Genomic DNA, 19,499 nt, shown 5'->3' with positions numbered 1-19,499 from the left:
TATTTCTTTTTTAAAAATAACCATAAATCTGTGCCGGAGCCAGCTAATATGAACTTAAAGGTGGAAGGAAGGAAGGGAGTAAAAGACAGAGAGAGAAGTTGAATTAATAGACTGGTGTAAACTCCTTGCATTGGCTTACACAAGGTGTCACAGTGGGGTGTAAAATGTCTGTGCAGGCAGTACAAGCTTTGTGGCAAGACAGTCCTTGACTTACAGCAGTTCGTTTAGCGACCGTTCAAAGTCACAACAAACTGGCAAAAGGGGACTTACGACCGCTTGCCACCCCTTAATGTCGGTTGCAGCATCCCCAGAGTGATGGGCTCCAACTGCAACTGACTCGTATTTATGACGGTGTCCCAAGGTCAGCCTTATCAATTGCCCCACTTAGCAACAGAAATGAGGTTGGGCTGAGCGATGGTCGTAAGTCCGAGGATCACCTGTACCGAATGGCTGCTTTTGTCTTTTCTTAACAAAATAAACGCTGGTTGACAAACCACCCGAAGTGCAACATATGGCAGATCAGGACCTGTCAGTGAGGGTGGGGACCTCTGATCAGCAGTGGGCTTGCTGCGGAGCCACTGTTAACAACACAAAAGCACCAGGGTTAACACAAAGGCACCAGGGTTAAGAGAGACCAAGGCTTTGTTCTCCAGGCGGCTTTCCCAGATTTCCCAGTTGTCACATAAAGTTGTCCTTCTTATCACCCAGCCTTCCTCCTGCCTGCTGGGCTTGGCAACCAGAGAGAGACGGAGACAGACGGGGCTGAAGATCCACCAGCTGTCTGCTCCCATTCAAAACTCAATCTGAAAACCCCCTCCCCCCCCCCGGCTCTTAAATGCAATAATAACCTCTTCGTAGCAAGAATTCCAGAATTGCTGCTAGATTTTTTTAAAAAAATGAGAGGGGAAGGGGAGGCGAGGGGAGAGATAGGGAAAGGAAAAAGAGGAGGAGGGAAGGAGGAGAGGGAAGGGAAGGGAAGGAAGGAGAAAGAGAGAGAAGGGAAAGGAAAGGATGGAGGAAGAAAGGCAAGGGAAAACATGAGGGAGGGAGGAGACAAAGGAAGAGGAAGGAAAGAAGAAAAGGAAGGTGTAAAACTGTAAACCAACAAAGAAATAACAAATCTGTGAAGCCCTACTAAAATCTTTCTTCCTTCCTTCCTCCCTCCTCTGATCTTTCCTCCTCCTATTTCCTTCCTTTCTCCCTCCTCCCATCTTTCCTTCTCCCATATCCTTCTTTCCTTCCTCCTCCCATGCAACCATCCACCCAAAGTTTAAAGTGTGAACAAAATCCACTGCTCAAAACGTAAGGGGACCGCTGACCATCATCTTGCATACCCACAGATAACAGCAATAACGGTCTCTCTCTCTCTCTCTCTCTCTCTCTCTCTCTCTCTCTCTCTTTCTCCTCCTCCCTCCTCCCTCCCTCCCACACACTCTGCCAAGGGAGGGAGGTACCCCACCCAGGGGTGAGGAGGTCAAGTGATGCTGAGAAAAGCCAAAATTAACTGGGAGGGAGACGCAGGAGAAGCAGGGCAGCCAAAGAGGCGTGTGTGTGTGTATGTGTGTGTGTGTGTGTGTGTGTGTGTGTGTGTGGTGCCTTGGACCAAACTTTTCCGGCTCCGACGACAGCATCTTCTTTTCCTGCTGATTCATGGCAAGCCAAGCCGCCCCGTCTCACTGGCTGCTGGGGAGTTGACTTTGGGAGCCCAGCAGTGGCCTTTTCCGTTGGGAAGCCATCGAGAGGGGAATTCAAAACCAGCCCTGAGGTCTGGGAAAGAAGCAGCTCGATCGATGGCTGCCGGCCCAAGAAGGTACGACGAAGGAGAAGGAGAAATTCAGACATTCAAAACCACCTCAGAATAGGGCTACGCTGGTGGCTTAATTTTAACTCTCGGCTGTGCCAACCGAAGAGAGACGGGTCCCATCGGGCGAAGGACACCGGAGAAGGCAGAAGAGAAGAGGAAGAACTGGAGAAGATCACAAAATACGAAGACCTACAAATAGAAATGGAACGACTGTGGCAAAGGCAAGCAAGGGTAGTACCCATAGTCATAGGCGCCTTGGGAGCAGTCCCAAAACAACGGGAGCCAGCTCTTGAATATTGTCGGCATTGACAAATTTGCCATCAGTCAATTGCAGAAGGCAGCTTGGCCTGGAACAGCTTCCATCCTGCGGCGATCTCTGTAACACCCTCAGACATCCAGATTTGCCTATCCCGGGTCCTTGGTCAGGACTCAATAGGTAGACAAAAATGCCAAACCCAGTCTGAACATCTGGCTGACTGTGCGATGAATAAGAATAAGAATAAGGGAGGGGGGACAGGAAGAGGAAAAGAACCCCGTTTTATTACCAGCCCACCCCAAAACCGTCTCCCTCTTTTTTTTTAACGCCGACAATGTTGGCAATGCATTCATTTATCCAATTTCTGCTTCTTCTTTTTCTGAGATTTTTTTCCTTGCTATTTGATAGTCTCCGTGCTCCATGTTTTCCCACTTACTAGCTATTAGTGGTAATCACTCTAAATTAATTAAGGCCTTCCTCAAAGCCTGTGAATGGAATAGAAATTAATTGTCAGCAAATATCACTAGGAATTCCTGCCTAATCTTTGGTGGGTTATCAATTTATGCCTTGGGAGGGAGACGTTTAATTATCTTCAAATGTTATATATGGGGTGCTGGGAGGATCACAGCTTGTTTCTATGCAAGTTTGACTCCGTGGTAGGTGTGTGTGTGTTGGGGGGGATCCTTTAATTCCAGGCTACACACACACACACACACACACACACACACACACACACACACAATTTAAACCTATTCTCCAAAGCACCCCGTGGCAGGAAAAGAAGGAACGGATGGAAACTTATCGGAACGAAATCTGATCTAGAATTAAGAAGAAATTTCCTAAGAATATGAAGAATTAACCAATGGACCCGATCTGTCTCCAAGAGTTGAGGTTTGTAAAGAAGAGACTGGACAGCCACTTGTCCGGAAGGATAGAGGGGGCTGGACTAGAAGACCTCCAAGGTCCCTTTCCACACTGTTGTTCTGTTACCTGAGACAACAATTTGACTCGAGGCAAAAGCTGCTAAATTGGCGGTGAGGCACATTTTAATGGCAGCAGTTGATTTAACGGAACGTTAATGGGGGGAATCCATTCATTGATTGCTTGATCACATGAACGGCTGCAACGGGGGTAGGTGTGAACAATGGTCGTAAGACACTTTTCTGCACCATTGTAGCCTCAAACGGTCATTAAACAGGATGGACAGAGAGAGAGGCACAGCCACTTCCAAATCGTACATTAGCACACGGGGTGAAAACTCACCCAAACAATTAAAATGGGAATTGACCTTTTCCAAACACCGTGTGATTTTTATTTTTTTTACTAAGCGTGTGTTTCCGGCAAGGACCCCCACCCATTTCGACCATGATGGAGGCCCCCCCCAAGTCCGTCGTTAAGCGAGACAGTGGTTCAATGGGTTGTTTGGCCCTGTTTTCACCCCCTTTCTCGCCCACGGGCGAGAAAGCAAACTGCTGCAGTGGTTGAGTTCGTTGCACGGCTGCGGGCTGCAAATCGGGCTTCTCCGTCGACTTTGCTCATCGGACGGTCACAGAAGGGGACCCCCCGGGACGTAACTACGAGCCAGTGGCCAAGCGCCTGAGTTTTGATCATGTACTGTCGGTTTCTGCGATGGTTCTAAGTGTGAAAAACGGCCGTAAGCCACTTTTCTTAGTGCCGTTGTAACTTCGAAGGGTCGCTAAATTATAGGAATTTGTAAAGTTCTTCCCTCCCTTCTGCCAGATACGATTTGATGAAAATTTCCCCCAAAATGTCTTGCTAAAAGAAGAAAGACATCAGTGTACTTCAAATGCGGAACTGGCCCCGTTAAACCGAACAAGAGAGGCTGGTGGTCGCACACAAAATGCTAAACTCAGTTAAAATAAATTTGGATAGTTTTTGTTTTTTTTTAGCATGCGAGGAACACAGCATTGTGTCTTATGAGGTTGTGTGAACCAGGCTGGCGCATTAAGTGATAATATGGCATATTTATTTTGCTTATTGTGCCCTGAGTGTAATTCGCAAAGCCACATTGAATATTTATTTACGTTGTGTTATAATCCAGCTTTGAAATAAGGCAGTTTCTGGAGAGGAAGAGGCATTTAAAAAAGCAACAGCTGAGTCACTGCAAGGGTTGTGGAGCACGGATGCGTATCTGTTGTTCGGTTATTGTTGCTTTTCTCAAAAAAAAAAAAAAGGTGCTTTCAGCTGCTTGTGGGTTAAGTCAAGGACAATAAGTTCATGATTGGGGTTTGTTTTCTTTTTCTATAGACCGCGGCTTCCTAGCTTTTGCATTCCGAACAGATGTCTGCTTTAAAAAAAAAAAAAGTCAACGGCTTAGCTATTAATAACAATTTCACTTAAAATATATGTAAAGAGGAGGGGAGTCAGAGTTGGTGAGCCCCCTTCCCCTTTCAAGACGTTGAAAAAAATATATTAAATTTTCGCCCTTTCTAGCAGACCAATCCGGTGATGGCCGATGAAAGCAATTCCTTTGAAGAGAAGTTTGCGAGAGAAGGTAGAAGCCAAACGGATTTGCCCAAGGTCAGCCCTTCAAGGTAGACCGGCCTAGAAAATCAAAAATCTTCCACTGAATTGACATCTCTCCGTTTTGGCTCTTCAAGAATTCTTCTGCAGTAGTGAGGCTCTATTTGGAATATCCCGTGTCCAGTTTTGGTCACCACCACGATATAAAAAAGATATTGTAGGAAGCATGCAGAGAAAAGAGTAACAAAGAGGATTAAGGGACCGGAGGATAAATGAATGTTTAAGGGACCAGATAGGTCTGTTCTAACAAAGAGAAGAACTAGGGGAGACATGATAGAAGTCTACTAATTCTTTGGGGGGGCTGCCACAGAGAAGAGGGGGTCAACTTATTCTCCAAAGCACCTGAAGGCAGGACAAGTAAGGGATGGAAGCTCATCAAAGACAGACCCAACATAAAACGGAGGAGGAATTTCCTGACAGTGAGGACAATCCAATAGATGTTAGTTGCCTCCAGAAGTTATGGGTGCTCTGTCGCTTTAAGAAGAGACTGGATAGCCAAAGTGGTCTTAGGGTCTCCTGCTTGATCAGGGCATTGGACTAGATGGCCTCCAAGGTCCCTTCCAACTCTGATATTCTGCATTCTGGGTTGCACTTGAGTGGTTGCCCTCGACGTTGGACTAGCAGTCCCCCAAGGTCCCTTCCAACCCCTATTGTCCTATGTTCTAAGCTCCTCTAATCTTCCTTTTCTTCTCCTCTCATTCTCCATTCCTGCCATGCCCCTGTTAGAAAGGGACTCCGAGGGAGGGGAGGAACAGCCGACAGGGAGTGGAAGTGGAGCTCCGGAGGTTGTGGAGAAAACTGGGGAAGGGGCACAGGACGGCTGGGCAGTCAGAGGAAGACCCAGTCCCATCCCCTCTTCATCCTAGGGCACACAGGGAGGAGCAGAGAAGGGAGAAACATGAATGGTGTGGTCTATGGGGGAGGAAAGGGCCCTGATCCCCTTCATGGGCTGTGAGGACTGTTTAAAAGGACAAACTGCGCATGGCCCAGTGCTGGAAGCAAAGCGTGAAATATTTCTAGTCTGTCTGTTCTTTTCTGAGTTCTGGCGTCCTTCCCAGTGTGTGTATTTCGATATCTGTGGGCCTCTTCAAGCCCTTATCCTGCCGTGTCTCATAAATTGCTTCAGTATGGTTTGTGTTGTTTTTTCCTATTTAGAATTTATATGTATCTTGAGTTTGAACGGAAGTTCTTCCTTTTCACAACTGTTTGTGGGGGAGTTTTTTCTCCAGTCAATGGAAATTGGACCTTTGAAGCCAAGTTGAAGGAATTAAAGGGGCTTTACCTGTTTTTGTGACTTTGTTGCTTTTGTTACCCACCCTGGGTCATCACATTTCCTCTTATCCTGCATTCTGTAATTTATGGGTTGTTCTTGTATAAGTTACACTAGTAGACGTTGGATTAGAAGATCTCCAAGATCTCTTCTAACCCCTTTTGTTCTACGTTCTAATCTCCTTGTCTTCTCTTCTCATGCTCCTTCTTCTTCCAGGAAAACCCGTATTTGTGCAGCGACGAGTGCGACGCTTCCAATCCGGACCTGGCCCATCCTCCCAAGTTGATGTTCGACAAAGAAGACGAAGGCCTGGCCACCTACTGGCAGAGCGTGACCTGGAGCCGTTACCCCAAGCCTCTGTTGGCCAACATCACCTTGTCTTGGAACAAGACCATTGAGCTGACCGCCGATGTCGTGTTGACTTTTGAGTACGGCCGCCCCACCAAAATGATCTTGGAGAAGTCCTTGGACAATGGGAGAACTTGGCACCCCTACCAGTACTACGCGGATGAATGCAACGAAGCTTTCGGCATGCCGGCGAGGAAGGTGAGGGAGCTGTCCACCACCAACGTCAACAGAGTCATCTGCACGGAGGAATACTCTCGCTGGGTGGGGTCCAAGAAAGAGAAGGACGTGAGATTTGAGGTGAAGGACCGTTTTGCCATTTTTGCTGGGCCCGAACTCCGAAACATGGACAATCTTTACACCAGGCTGGAGAGCGCCAAGGGCCTGAAGGATTTCTTCACCGTGACGGACTTGAGGATGCGGCTGTTGAAACCGGCGCTCGGGGGCACCTACGTCCAAAGAGAGAACTTGTACAAGTACTTCTATGCGATCTCCAATATTGAAGTCACAGGCAGGTAATCGGAGCTGCGCTTTCTTTTCTTTTCTTTTCCCTCCCTCCCCGTTTTTAATTCGTCCATCGCTGACGCCTTTTGGGTATCCGACAAGCGAAGATGTCAGGATACGTCTCCCGAAAAAAGACTCGCTTGGTTCAGAACAGGAAAAAGGGTTTTGGGGTTTTCAGACGTGTTGCATTTCTTTGGCATCTTTTCCTTGAAACAAACAAGCAGGCAAGCAAGTAAAACCCTCTTTTATTTGAAAAGAAATTGCTTTTGGTGTGGGTTCCCCCCCCCTGCAAAAAAACCCCAACAACAATCATTTTGATGAAATTCTCCAAAGTGAACGATTGTTCTTTTGTTTACAATCCTTTCTTTTGACTTCATTGGTTTAGTTTTCTTTCCTCCCTTCCTTTCTCCCTCTTTCTTTTCCTTTCTTTCTTCAACCCTCGCTCCTTCCCTCTTCTTTTATCCGTTCCTCTCTCCCTCCCTCTTTCCTTCCTTTCTTCAACCCTCCCTCCTTCCCTCTTTGATCTCCTCCCTCCCTCCCTTCCTTCTGCCCTCCAGCCCTCTCTCCCCATTCTTTTTTCCTCCCTTCCTTCCTCCCACCCTCCCTCCCTCCCTCCTTTCTTTTCTTCAACCCTTCCTTCCTTCTTTATCTCCTCCCTCCCTTCCTTCCTTGCAAAAATCCTTGCTCCTTTGCAAGAAATGTCCAAAACCAATTCTCTTTCGCCAAGCAACACAAGAGCAGCAAAAGAACCGATGCCAGACAATTGTTCTGCTTGGCACAAGAAAGTTTGCAGTCAGGCGGATTGCGGTGCGATTCTGAGCCTCTCCTCTAAAGGACACGTTATTTTTACTCCTCCTTCCACCTGCCCTCCTGTGCTGGTCCTTCCATCCTGCCCTGATCGATCTAGTAAGTAACAGGAGGAGGTGCCAGGCCTGCGACAGGAACAGAAGCCAGAAAGCCCATCTTGGGTGAGCAAGGACTGGCACACACGTCACAGCAGAAGGGAGGAATCCGAGGTGATGCGGGGGGACTAGTTTTATGGGAATCGCTCCAGGTATGGGAGAGGGAAGAAGGGAGGAGGGAGGGAGGGAGAGGGAATGGGAAAGGGAGGGAGGGAATGAAGGAAAGGAAGGAGGGAGGGAAGGAAGGAGGGAAGGAAGGAAGGAAGGAAGGAAGGAAGGAAGGAAGGAAAGGGAGGGAGGGAGGGATAAACGGAGTGAGGGAGGGAAAGAAGGAGGGAGGGAGGAAAGGGAGGGAGGGAGAGAGGGAAATGAAGGAAAGGGAGGGAGGGAGAAACGAAGGAAGGAAGGAAGGAAGGAAGGAAGGAAGGAAGGGGAAGGGGAAGGAAGAAAGGAGGGAAGGGAGGGAGGAAAACGGAGAGGGAGGGAAAGAAGGAGAAAGGGAGGGAGGGAAGAAGGAAAGGGAGGGAGGGAGAAATGAAGGGAAGGAAGGAAGGAAAGAAGGAAGGAAAGGGAGGGAGGGAATGAAGGGGAGGGAGGAAGAAACAGAGGGGGAGGAGGGAAGGAAGGAAAGGAGAAGGAAGGAAGGAGGAGGGGAGGAATAAGGAACTGAGGGATAACGGAAAGGAAGGAGGGAGGGAGGAAAGGAAGAAGGAGGGAGGGAGGGAGAAAGGGAGAGAGGGAAGGAGGGAGGGAGGGAGGGAAGGATCTTTTCAATCTCATTTCTTCTGGCATTGCCTAGGGAACACCTGCATACAAAGTAGGAAAGATCAGAAGAGAACTCCGCTCTGGTCAATCTAATTTTCTCCTTTATTTAACAGCTGCCAGACCTTAAAGTTGCCTGGATGGACAGAGTGAAATTGAAATTAATGGCATGGCATGAGCTGAAGGCTCCCATTATGAGCAATCCAATTAAGGAGATGCATATTAATTACGGACTAATTATTAAGTTTCCTCACTTTGCCTAAATGTATTTGCATGTTCTCTGTACCTTGGAATGGTTTCCTCCTTAATTTAATTTCTTTCTTTCTTTCTTTCTTTCTTTCTTTCTTTCTTTCTTTCTTTCTTTCTTTCTTTCTTTCTTTCTTTCTTTCTTTTTCTTTCTTTCTTTCTTTCTTTCTTGCTTTCTTTCTTTTTCTCATTTAACCATCATCATAAACTCCCAAATAATTCAGACACAGGACAGGACAAAGAGACAGAGAGAAGGCAGGCAGGCTCTGGGCTCCAGAAATCAAATCTACTGTCTTGAAACCCTGGACAATGGAAGTTTGTCCTATGGATTTGAAGAATGAACTAAATCTTTCCCTTTTCACCCGGATTACAATTTTGGAGGGTACAGAAAAGGGAAATGCTGCAAGGAAGCAGTGAGTCGAAACGGCGCTTCTCAACCTCTGCAGTTTTAAGATGCTTGGATTCCACTTCCCAGAATTCCATGCTGGTTAGGGGATTCTGGGAGTTGAAGTCCACCCATTTAAGGTTGCCAATAGTAGGAACGGCCTCCTGCACATGGCATCGTTTGCTAACGGGCAGAAGAAGCTCCAAGAATTTATTTTCAAAGATCTATCACTCCCCATAAACAGATTGATCGTACAGCATCTTTAAAAACCTTCCCATAACTCCTGTGAATTAAACGCCGGCTCTATTTATAGTGAGACCAAGGCTCAGATTTTCACATTTTCTCTCTTCTGCCCGTGTGATGGAGCGGGGCTGGAAGCCAATCCTCCTTTGGGTGGGAGCAACGGTTTCCATCTGTCTCTTGCTTTGAGAATGGTCCAGCTTGGTATTATGGTTTTTTTTTTTTTTTTACTTTTGACTGAAAGGAAACTCTCAATTTCACAAAGAATTTCTCCTCGTAAAAAGAATAAGGAAAGGAAACAAAAATGGGGATGAGATAAGGGAATCCACCCGCGGGAGGGGAAAACCTGAAAATACTTCCAGGAATGTGTTCGTTTGTGCAGACTTTGATGCTCTCTGAGCTTGGCTGTTTTCTGTAGACATTTCATTATCCAACTAGATAACATCATCAGTGCTAGAAGGGAGTGGGATTGGAGGAGGAGGAGGAGGATTATGGGTCTGTGGGGCTCTCTGAGCATGGTGGCTTGCTGCAGACATTTCATTACCCAACCAGGTAACATCATCAGTGAAAGTGAGTGTGGGGTTTGCTCTCTGTTTATATATAGTAGCTTCTCCTTTCAGTCTTGGTGAAGCTGTGATTTCCTCCTTGGTTAGGATATTGTTTTCTCTCCTTGATCATTTGCCTGGTGTTAATCCCTGCTTATCTGGATGTTGGTTGCTGGGTGCTGGTGGAAAAATAGCTGCAGAATCCCTATTGAATCAATCATCCATGTTAGCTTTTAGCCTCCTAGTCTAACGAAGAGAAGGACTAAGGGTGACATGATAGCAGTCTTCGGATATTTGAGGGGTATCACACAGGTGAGGGGGTCAACCTATTCTCAGAAGCACCTGAAAGCAGGACAAGAGGCAACACATGGAAACTGATGAAGGAGAGAACCAACCTAAAATTGTTAATCAGTGGAATAATTTGCCTTCAGAAGTTGTCATTGCAGTTTTTCAGGAAGAGACTGGACACCCATAGGGGTGGACTATAAGACCTCAAAGTTCCCTTTCAACCATATTATTCTGTAATCTCCGGCTAAAGAGTCCCAAATCTCAGCTACATCCTCAGTCCACCTTCACTGAACTGCTTCTCAATGATCAACTCTCCTCCTTATTGATGGGTAATATCCCGTTCCTCCAGATGTGACGTGATGAGAAAAACAGAGGCGGCTCAAGGGGTTAGGAGGCAAATCTCAAATCTTATTAAGATTCTGAAAGAAGCCTTCATTAGAACAGCGATGGGGGGAAGAGGAAGGAGGAAAAAACGAGTTCATATTTTATTTCTTATATCACCTGGAAAACACAGAGTGCTTTTTGTTTCATCTTTATTTGCTGGTTGTGTGTGATATTTCTTTCTTTCTTTTTTAATCTGCTTTTTTTATTTTCCCCGTGTCATCTTTGCTACTGATCTGTCGGGAACGGTAGATTATCGTTTGTTCTTAGAACGCACCGTAAAGCAAAATACGGATGCGAAGGGATTGACTTTGAGTGTTCACAGGCCCCGTGCAAAGGCGAGGAATTGTCTCATCGTTACTTAAATATGCATTGATTATTTGATTTGGAACAGCAATTATCCGTGTAAGAGACGGTTGACTCCCAAGGAACTTGTCAAGAGTGGGGAGATAATGGAAGGGCTGAACAAGGGGGACAGTTCAATGAGGCGGAAGGAAATCGGTGAGGGGGGAGGCATCCAGGCCAACCTGGTCTGCTTGTGCATTCTTTCAGTACGGAAAGAACTTCACGGAGGACACAAGCTCCAGATTAGGATGCTGGAGGATGCTGGAGCATCTATGTGTAACCAATCTATCTATCTATCCCCATCCATCTTCTCTATCTATCCATCCATCCCCATCCATCTTATCTATCTACCTCTATCATCTATCTATGTATCTATCTATGTATCTATCTATCTTCCATCCATCCCTATGTATCTCCTCTATAATCTATATAGAGAATTATAGAGAATATATTATAGAGAATATAATTAGACACCTATCCATCCATCCCCATCCATCTTATCTATAGACCTATCTACCTACCTATCCATATCTGTCTGTCTGTCTGTCTATCTATCTATCTATCTATCTATCTATCTATCTATCTATCTATCTATCTATCTATCTATCTATCCATCCATCCATCTATCTATCTATCTATCTATCATTTATCCATCCATCTTGGAATTAAATCCCAAACAAGCAAAGTCCGTTCTCTTCAAAACAAACTGATAACATTGACACAGTTGTTCTCATCTATATAAATGCACATCATTTGCATAACTGCACAATGGCACAATTAAATTCTTGGCATAATTAGAAAACAGGCATAAAAATGTCAATTGTGTAATTACAAAAGGGGTGCAAGTGGCATAAATTTGTCAATTTTCCCCAGGATCACCCGTCGGCCCCAAAATTGTCGATGAAAGGAAGATTTCACTGAATTTCTATACATTTCGACTTCTCTGAATAACCCGTTTCCCCCTCTTGTTTGGAACATCTCTCCGGATTTTGGATCCAATCGTGGCGATATTAATTTGCTGTTCCTATCATTTGCTGTTCATGGATTTGCAGTCAATGAATTATTTGCTTGCCTGCCTAACTTTTTAAGAGAGCGACTTGCTGGTTTCATTCTTTCGTTTAGATCTGGTTGTTCAGGAAGGCATGAAATAGTGACCCCCTCCCACACACACCTGTCCCCAAAAACACAATTTCAAAGGTACATGCAGCTATTTCAAACATGGCTGAGCTCCTCTTCCTTAGAGGATAACAGAATTAACAGAGTTGGAAAGGTTCTTTGGAGGTCTTCTATGGAGTTTTTCTAATACTGCATCCGTTCCATGAGGCTGGTGGGGTCTGGAGGGGGACTTGCTTCCCAAGGCCTTCTGCCAAATAGGGAGAAACTTTTAACTTGGTTTTCTAAACACGTCCTTAAATTGCAAAACTTGTCATAAATATGAATCAACCAGAGAAGTGGCTGTCCAGTCTCTCCTTAAAAGCTTCCAGTGATGGAGCACTCAGAACTTCTGTAGGGAAGCCATTCCGCCGATTAATTGTCCTCCCTGTCAGGAAATTCCTCCTTCGTTCTGGGTTGCTTCTCTCCTTGGTCAGTTTCCATCCGTTGCTTCTTGTCCTGCCTCTCAGGGGCTTTGGAGGATAGCTTGACTCCCTCCTCTTCTTTGGGGCAGCCCCTCCAATATTGGAAGACCGCTATCATGTCATCCCTGGTCCTTCTTTTCACTAGATTAGACAAACCCAATTCCTACACCTGCTCTCCGTATGTTTTAGCCTCCAGTCCTCTAATCATCCTCGTTGTTCTTCTCTGCGCTCTTTCCAGAGCCTCAACCTCTTTTATACAATGTTGGTGACCAAAACTGGATGCAGTATTCCAAGGTTATTCTAAGGTCTTATAAAGCAGTACTAATACTTGGCATGATTTTGATTCTGTTTTTATACAACCCAGGATTGTGTTAGCTTTTGGGGCAGCTGCCGCACACGGCCGGCTCATATTTAAGTGATGCTCCAAGATCCCTCTCACAGGGACGATTCTTTTGCCAGGTTTTCTCCCCTCTCTAATCTGTACCTTTTGGTTTTCAGACAAATCTTGGCTTTGAGAGTTCCTGAGAGTTTGTGCCTTCATTGAAATGCAGGTCCCTGCTTTGGATGTTCTGCTATTTAATGACTTCTGAATGCTTTTCTATTTTAATATTTCTGTGATGTCAGTGCAAGTTGCTTTGAGGATTTCAACTCAAAAGAGTCTGGCATACATTTTTAAATACCTCTACAGATAGCCCGGAGGATCACACCTCGTTACTCTCTTCTGTTTCCCCTGCAGGTGTAAATGTAATCTCCATGCCAACCAGTGCATTTTCAAGGAAGGAAGTCTTCAGTGTGAATGTGAACATAACACAACGGGACAGGACTGTGGCAGATGCAAGAAGAATTTCCGGAGCAAGTCTTGGAGAGCTGGCTCCTACCTTCCCCGTCCCAACGGTTCTCCTAACGTGTGTAAGTATGGCGGGAACGACGGCTGTGAGTTGAAGTCCACCGCGGGAAGGAGAAACATCTCAACCGCCAAAAGCCAAACCAGTGATAGGGAGAGAGGGGAAAGTCACCTCATGGATGAATCCAAGTAGAGAAGTCTAGGAAAAGGACGTGTCCAAGAAACGGTCCCCTGAAACCATCAGCAGAAAGATTGGGTCACGGCCTCTCATCATCAGAGTCATTGCTCTCCTCCACCATCCACAACTGCTGCCGACTAACCACACAACACCCTATAGCCTATCCCATTTCAGACAAGTGGCTGTCCAGTCTCTTCTTGAAAGCCTCCCGTGATGGAGCCCCCACAACTTCTAGACAGAGGTGAGCCGTTCTACTGGTTGATTGTTCTACCTGTCAGGAAATTTCTCCCTTAGTTCTAGGTTGCTTCTCTCCTTGAGTTGGACGAGAAGCAACAGATGGAAACTCATCAAGGAGAGAAGCAACCTAGAACTAAAGGAGAAGTTTCCTGACAGGTAGAACAATCAATCCGTGCAACGGCTTGCCTGCAGAAGTGGTGGATGCTCCGTGGAGGTTTCCAAAAAGAGACTGGCCAGCCATTTGTCTGCAATGGTACAGGGTTTCCTGCCTAGGCAGGGGGTTGGACTAGAAGGCCTCTAGGGTGCCTTCCAACTCTGTTCTTCTTCACCCTTTCCATGTTTCTTGCCCTGCCTCCAGGTGCTCTGGAGAATAGGTTGACACCCCTCCCCCACTCTTCTTCATGGTAGCCCCTTAGAGAACAGGCTTTTAATTAATTTATTCATTTATTAATTTTTTATGCCACCCATCTGCCTTACGAGCTGACTGTAGGCGGCATAAATTAGCTTGCTGTCTGGCTCCTTGCCCTTTCTTGACCTTCTCTCCCTTTTCTTCTCTTCCAGGTGCGGCTCCAAATTTTGGCAGTAAGTAAAACGAAACAACATTTTAAAAGGAAAAAAAAAAAAACAAAAACCCTCCCTTAAAACCGCCAACCCAACTTGAAATGCGGAGAGGCTTGCTAGCACAGTCCCGGCGGATGCCGTTCGGTGGCCAAAAAAGGAGCTTTTATTTTAAATTTTTTTTAATTTTTCTTCCCCCTTCCCCAACCCCTGTTTTTCCGTCTCCGTGAACATCTGTCCAAGCATAAGTCTGCTTCTCTAATTGTGCCTCATTTCCCCGCCTGTCAAACGTCTCTCTTTGAGTACGGTCGGAAAGCTCATTGTCTTTGTCGTGCCGGTGTGTTCTTTCTTTCCCCCACGAGGTTTGTTAGCAAGGCGGCGAGGAAGGAAATAAAGTGTTTTTCGAAGGAGGCGAGGGAGGGAGGGAGGGAGGGACGGCTGCTTTCCACATCTCCGGCTTAAGAGCCTTGCGGGCACTAAATTAAACTCTTATAAATCAAAGAGACTGGTTTAGATGGCTGAAGTCCCCAGCCACTTTTCTTAGGCGGAGGTGCGTGTGATACTTAGGAATGAACCAACAGCATGATACAGTCCTTGATGCATGGCCCCATAATTCCTTGCGGGGTGGAATCGGGGCAACTGAATGGAGCTGAGTGTTTGCTGGCCGGATACCCCTCCTGTTGCCAGGGCGGAGTTATATGCAGCAGATAAATTCTCATTGTGCCCAGAGAGCGAGAGAGCGAGAGAGCGAGAGAGCGAGAGAGAGAGAGAAAGAGAGAGAGAGAGAGAGAGAGAGAGAGAGATCTGCTGCTACCTAGGATTGATCTCACAGCCTCCTGATTGCAAGGCGAGAGTGCCACCTCTAGGCACACCGCGCCACTCTGGCAATGACGGTCATAAACTGTGAAAATAGGTAAAGCACTTTCCGTTGTCTGAACATTGATTATCTCTAGAGGTTTAGGGTACCCAAATATTAGTGTGTTCATATTCTCCAGTCAAATACCACTGTACTCAAATCATTGTCGTCATGATAATAGGCAGGAGATCCAATTCAGGTGGTCCTCCACTTACAACAGTTTGTTTAGTGGCCGTGCAAAGTTACAAGAGCCCTGAAAAAAGGGACCGGTGGCCGTTTTTCACACTTACGACCACTGCAGCATCCCCGGGATCCCGCCAGACGCACTTTGCAGCTGTGTGACTCACTTAACAATGGCAGTGGTCCGCTTAACCACAGTGGCGAGGAAGGTCATAGAGTGAGGCAAAATCCCACCTAAATGCTTCACTTAGCAACAGAAAATGTGGGGGCCCGTTCCGGTTGGAACTGGCTTTTCTGGACCAAAGGTCGCAAAAGGGGATCGCGTGAGCTCAGGACTATCATAAATATGAGTCAAGCGTCTGAATTTTGATCCCATCCCCGCGGAAATGCTGCAACGGTTGTAACGGTGAAAAACGGTGGATAATCAGTCGTGTTTTTTTCTAGTGCCGTTGTAACTCCGAACGGCCATTAAATGAACGTTTGTAAATTGAGAGTTACTGGTGTTTCTCTTGTGTTTCTCTGCTTCCTTTAAAAAATAAAACGGCAGCAAAGTTTTCTCCAAGTTAACTTTAGGATGCCTTTCCACTAACGAGGCCTTTTTAATTGGCTGCGGAAAAGAAATTGCTGGGGGGGTGGGGGAGGCAATGAAAGGGAAATGAATTCCTCCCATCTCGAGTTTTGTTTTGCTTCAAACGCGGCCTGCTGAGAAGGGCCCCGACTGGCTAGGAGGAGGCGATCCATTAAATCTTCATACCGCCACATTAATTTACAAATTACGGCGGTCGAGATTACACAGGCAATTGAAGCCCGAGAGAAAACCAATGTGGAGCTTTGACAGTTACGGAGCGACAGGAACATTTGGAATGGACTCAGTGAAAGTTTAATTTATTGGGTCTTTCCAGCTAATTTGACAAATCGAAGGAGCAGTTTTAATTCCTCGCTGCTCACGGGAGGGATCCAGACCCATTTGGGACGGCACCAATGCTTATTTTGCAGAGTTGCCCAAGCGGTTTAGGGACTCGGACTGGATGGAATCCCCATCCCGTCTGGCTTTAGTTTCAAATCGGATCTGATCAATCTTTTTTTTTTTCAAATCCCGTCTGAAACCGTTCAGATGGATTGGGGCTCAGGTGTGCCCAACCCATGGTAAGAACCCAGCTGTGGGGTTTCAGAGGGTGGCTGTTTGTTCCTTGATGGAGCTTTGGCTAAAAGAGAGAGAGAGAGAGAAAGAGCGCCTGGGCAGTTCGGATTTCTTGGATTAAACGAAGGAAGTGATCCCAAGATTTCCAATAGCTCAATGAACAGAATAACAGGGTTGGAAGGAGCCTTGGAGGCCTTCTAGTCTGACCCCTTGCGGAAACGAAGAAACTCTATACCATTCCAGACAAGTGCTTGTCCAATCTTTTGATCACGTTACCGTGAAGATGCTCCAATGGTTGTAAGCGTGAAAAAATTAAGTCACTTTTTTCAGTGCCGCTGTAACTTCGATCAGCCCCTAAACAAACGGTTGCAATTGGAGGACGACCTGTAGTAGACGAGTAGATGATTCGTTGATTCATTTCCCCAGGTCACAGAAGCTACTTATATCTGAGAAGTCTCTCTTAAGGGATTGGCATTCTGATTTTCTTTCCTTTTATTTTTTCTCCCCCTCTGCCATCTTTATTTGTCTCTCGGTAGCAAAGGAGCCACCCAGGCCAGTAACTAATCGTCAAATTATCATCCTCACAACTAGCATTTCCAAAACCACGGTTAGCACCACCTATGCCACGGAATCTTCTTGGGTGCCCAGCACTCCCCTCATTGCAACACGGCGGCCAGGTGGGTGCTGAACGTAGTTGGAGACTCCCACCCTAGTAGATAGATAGCCTAGTTCCGTGCTTCTCTTGCCAGCTTTGGCTTCTTGCTGTCGTGACCCTTGTCGGGTCGGTGAGAGGTGAGATGAGAAGATGCTGACACCCCCCACCCCCACCCACCCGGCTTGCTAGTCCCTTCCCTCCTTGTAGGAAGATTAGATGGAGAGCCCGGATAAAAAATCGGGCTGTTCACTGGCGCAAGGCTTCCCATTTGTCAGCGCGAGAGCTGGTGCATTTGCCCAGCTCATTAATGAAGGGACGATCCTCCATGGGACAGGCCCCATTCATAATGGGCCCCAACCCTCCCCTGCTGGGTAGCAGGTGCAGGATTCTCCGGGAAGGACTTTATCAGTAGTGGAAGGAAGGAGGATAGGTCGGTAGGTAGGTAGGTGGGTGGCTGGCTGGCTAGAGGGGGAGAGAGAGAGAGAGAGAGACGGACAGACAGACAGACATGGATGGATGGATGGATGGATGGATGGACAGACAGACAGATAGATGAGGAGGAGGAGGACTATGGGATCTTTGGTGGTCTCTGAGCTTGGTTGTTTTCTTGCAGACATTTCATGACCCAACTAGGCAACATCATCAGTGCTATGATTATGACTTGCTCCCTGTTTATATACAATAGCTCTGAGCTTGGTTGCTTTCTGATGTTTGGTAACATCAATACCTACCCAAGACAGTAGAAATGGAGACACCTTTTCAAGAAAAAAGAAGTTCAATTTGTGAGTGGAGATAACGAGTGGATCATGATCAGTTGGCCTTTTGATAACTGGAACTCTTGTCCTAGGCCAAGGTCAAAAGTGGAAGCCATTTTGAGAGCCTGCCCATCACCTGCTCACTAATTTCCAAAGGTGTCATCCAAAATAGATGGGATTAGTCTTTCCTTCTGTAATTCTTCTAAGTGACTGGGGGTGTGTGTGTGAACCGTCCATTGAGCAAGGACTTGTGATGGTCAAATCTCTCTCAACCAGTATGTAGCATTCCGATTATTCAAAAAAGGAGAAAAGAAAAGAAAGAAGAAGAAAAAAGAAGCATAAAAGTTGGTTGAATGTGGTATTTATAAAATCTCTTTCCCCTAGAGATGCCTCTTTCTGAAATAACACAAACTAGATCAGGCTACCAGCTGTCTTCCAAAGCTTCGGAAAGAAGGTGAAATATAAAAACCCAACACTTAAATTACAGCTCAATCGATAAAATTAATCCTTAACTCTATTTTTCAACCAATCGCACCTCAGCTTCGGTGGTTAAAAAAAGGGTCCCTGCCCATTAATCATCTGAAGTGGAATTGATTTATCTACCAGCTAAAGGAGTTACATCTTGCAAGACCCATTAAGTTGCAGGAATTGGCTCCAATATTGCATGCAAATTAGTTTTGATAGATTATGTGCCATCAAGTTGATATTAAGTCGCAGTAACCACAAAGATAGATTTTCATCAGGACCATCTGCTCCTGAACTGTTACTTCACATCTTCCTCCTGCGTAGCCATCACAACTTCTCTACTGCTGGTTGTTCTCTTCTCTTTCTTTCCACCCGGTTTCTGGTGGTTCTCTTTTTCTCTTTCCTTCCATCTTTCCTAGCATCGCTGCCTTCTCCGGGTCTTCACTTAACGTGTCTTTAATTGGATAATTTGAGTCTGGTTATTTAGGCTTCAAGTCAAAACTCTGGGATGATTTGTTTGATGAACCATCGGTTTGTTGTTTCTCCAACCTCCCCAAAGCATCTGTTGTCTTCTGATGGTCTTCAAAACAACTTTTGGTTCTATGGAATGTCATGGAATGGCTTGCTCTATTTTGATATTCACTCAAATTATAATTTCGGCCTTGGAGGGCTTCTGTAGGCCTTCTTAGCAAAGGTAGGAGATCTTATACCATCCCAGACAAATGGTTGCTCAACATTTTCTTGAAAACCTCCAGCATTGGAGCATCCATAACTTCTGGAGCCAAGCTGTTCCACTGATTAATTGCTGTCATTGCCAAGCAATTTCTCCTTAATTCTAGGTTGGATCTCTCTTTGATAAACGCCTGTGGAGACCCTCAGTCATCCAGGTCATGGCTGTGGCCTCACCAGGGCAGTATAAAGTGGTGCTATCCCTTGTCATGATCTTGATGCTACCCTTCTGTTGATGCAGCCTAGGATGGCATTGGCTTTTTTGGCAGCTGCAGCACACGGCTGGCTCATATGATATGAGTTGATACCTTTCAACAGGGAAGGAGCAGAGCCACTCGAACGTGCTACTCCTATTCCCTGTTTGGATTTTAAAAAAATGTGGCGTCTTCCATTCCAAATCATCAGAGACTTTGATTTCTACTTTTTTTAAAAATTTCCCAACCTTTATGGCGGCTGAATTGTAGCTGATTCCTTTCCTTCCCACTCTTCTGGAGGTGATGGAAGAAC

At 46.0% G+C, this 19,499-nt stretch overlaps 1 protein-coding gene across 2 annotated transcripts in view; it reads left to right on the top strand.

Moving 5' to 3' along the window:
- The window catches only part of NTNG2 (netrin G2), a 42,705-nt gene that overhangs the window by 17,568 nt on the left and 5,638 nt on the right, over window positions 1–19,499 (top strand). Inside the window, exons 3-6 of one of the 2 annotated variants that reach the window (XM_087944129.1) lie at window positions 6,091–6,734; window positions 13,131–13,303; window positions 14,215–14,235; window positions 16,925–17,065. In XM_087944129.1, the coding sequence (XP_087800255.1) occupies window positions 6,091–6,734; window positions 13,131–13,303; window positions 14,215–14,235; window positions 16,925–17,065 (979 nt within the window). The remainder of the gene's footprint in view (window positions 1–6,090; window positions 6,735–13,130; window positions 13,304–14,214; window positions 14,236–16,924; window positions 17,066–19,499) is intronic. The other variant, XM_087944130.1, reaches the window with a different exon arrangement.

The sequence above is a fragment of the Notechis scutatus genome, chromosome 15 (assembly GCF_049901735.1).
Source record: "Notechis scutatus isolate UNSWTSFEM ecotype Mainland chromosome 15, rNotScu1.2, whole genome shotgun sequence".
NCBI lineage: Eukaryota > Metazoa > Chordata > Lepidosauria > Squamata > Elapidae > Notechis > Notechis scutatus.
The sequence above is the reverse complement of the archived record's forward strand: the minus strand, read 5'-3'. Positions and strand labels throughout refer to the sequence as shown.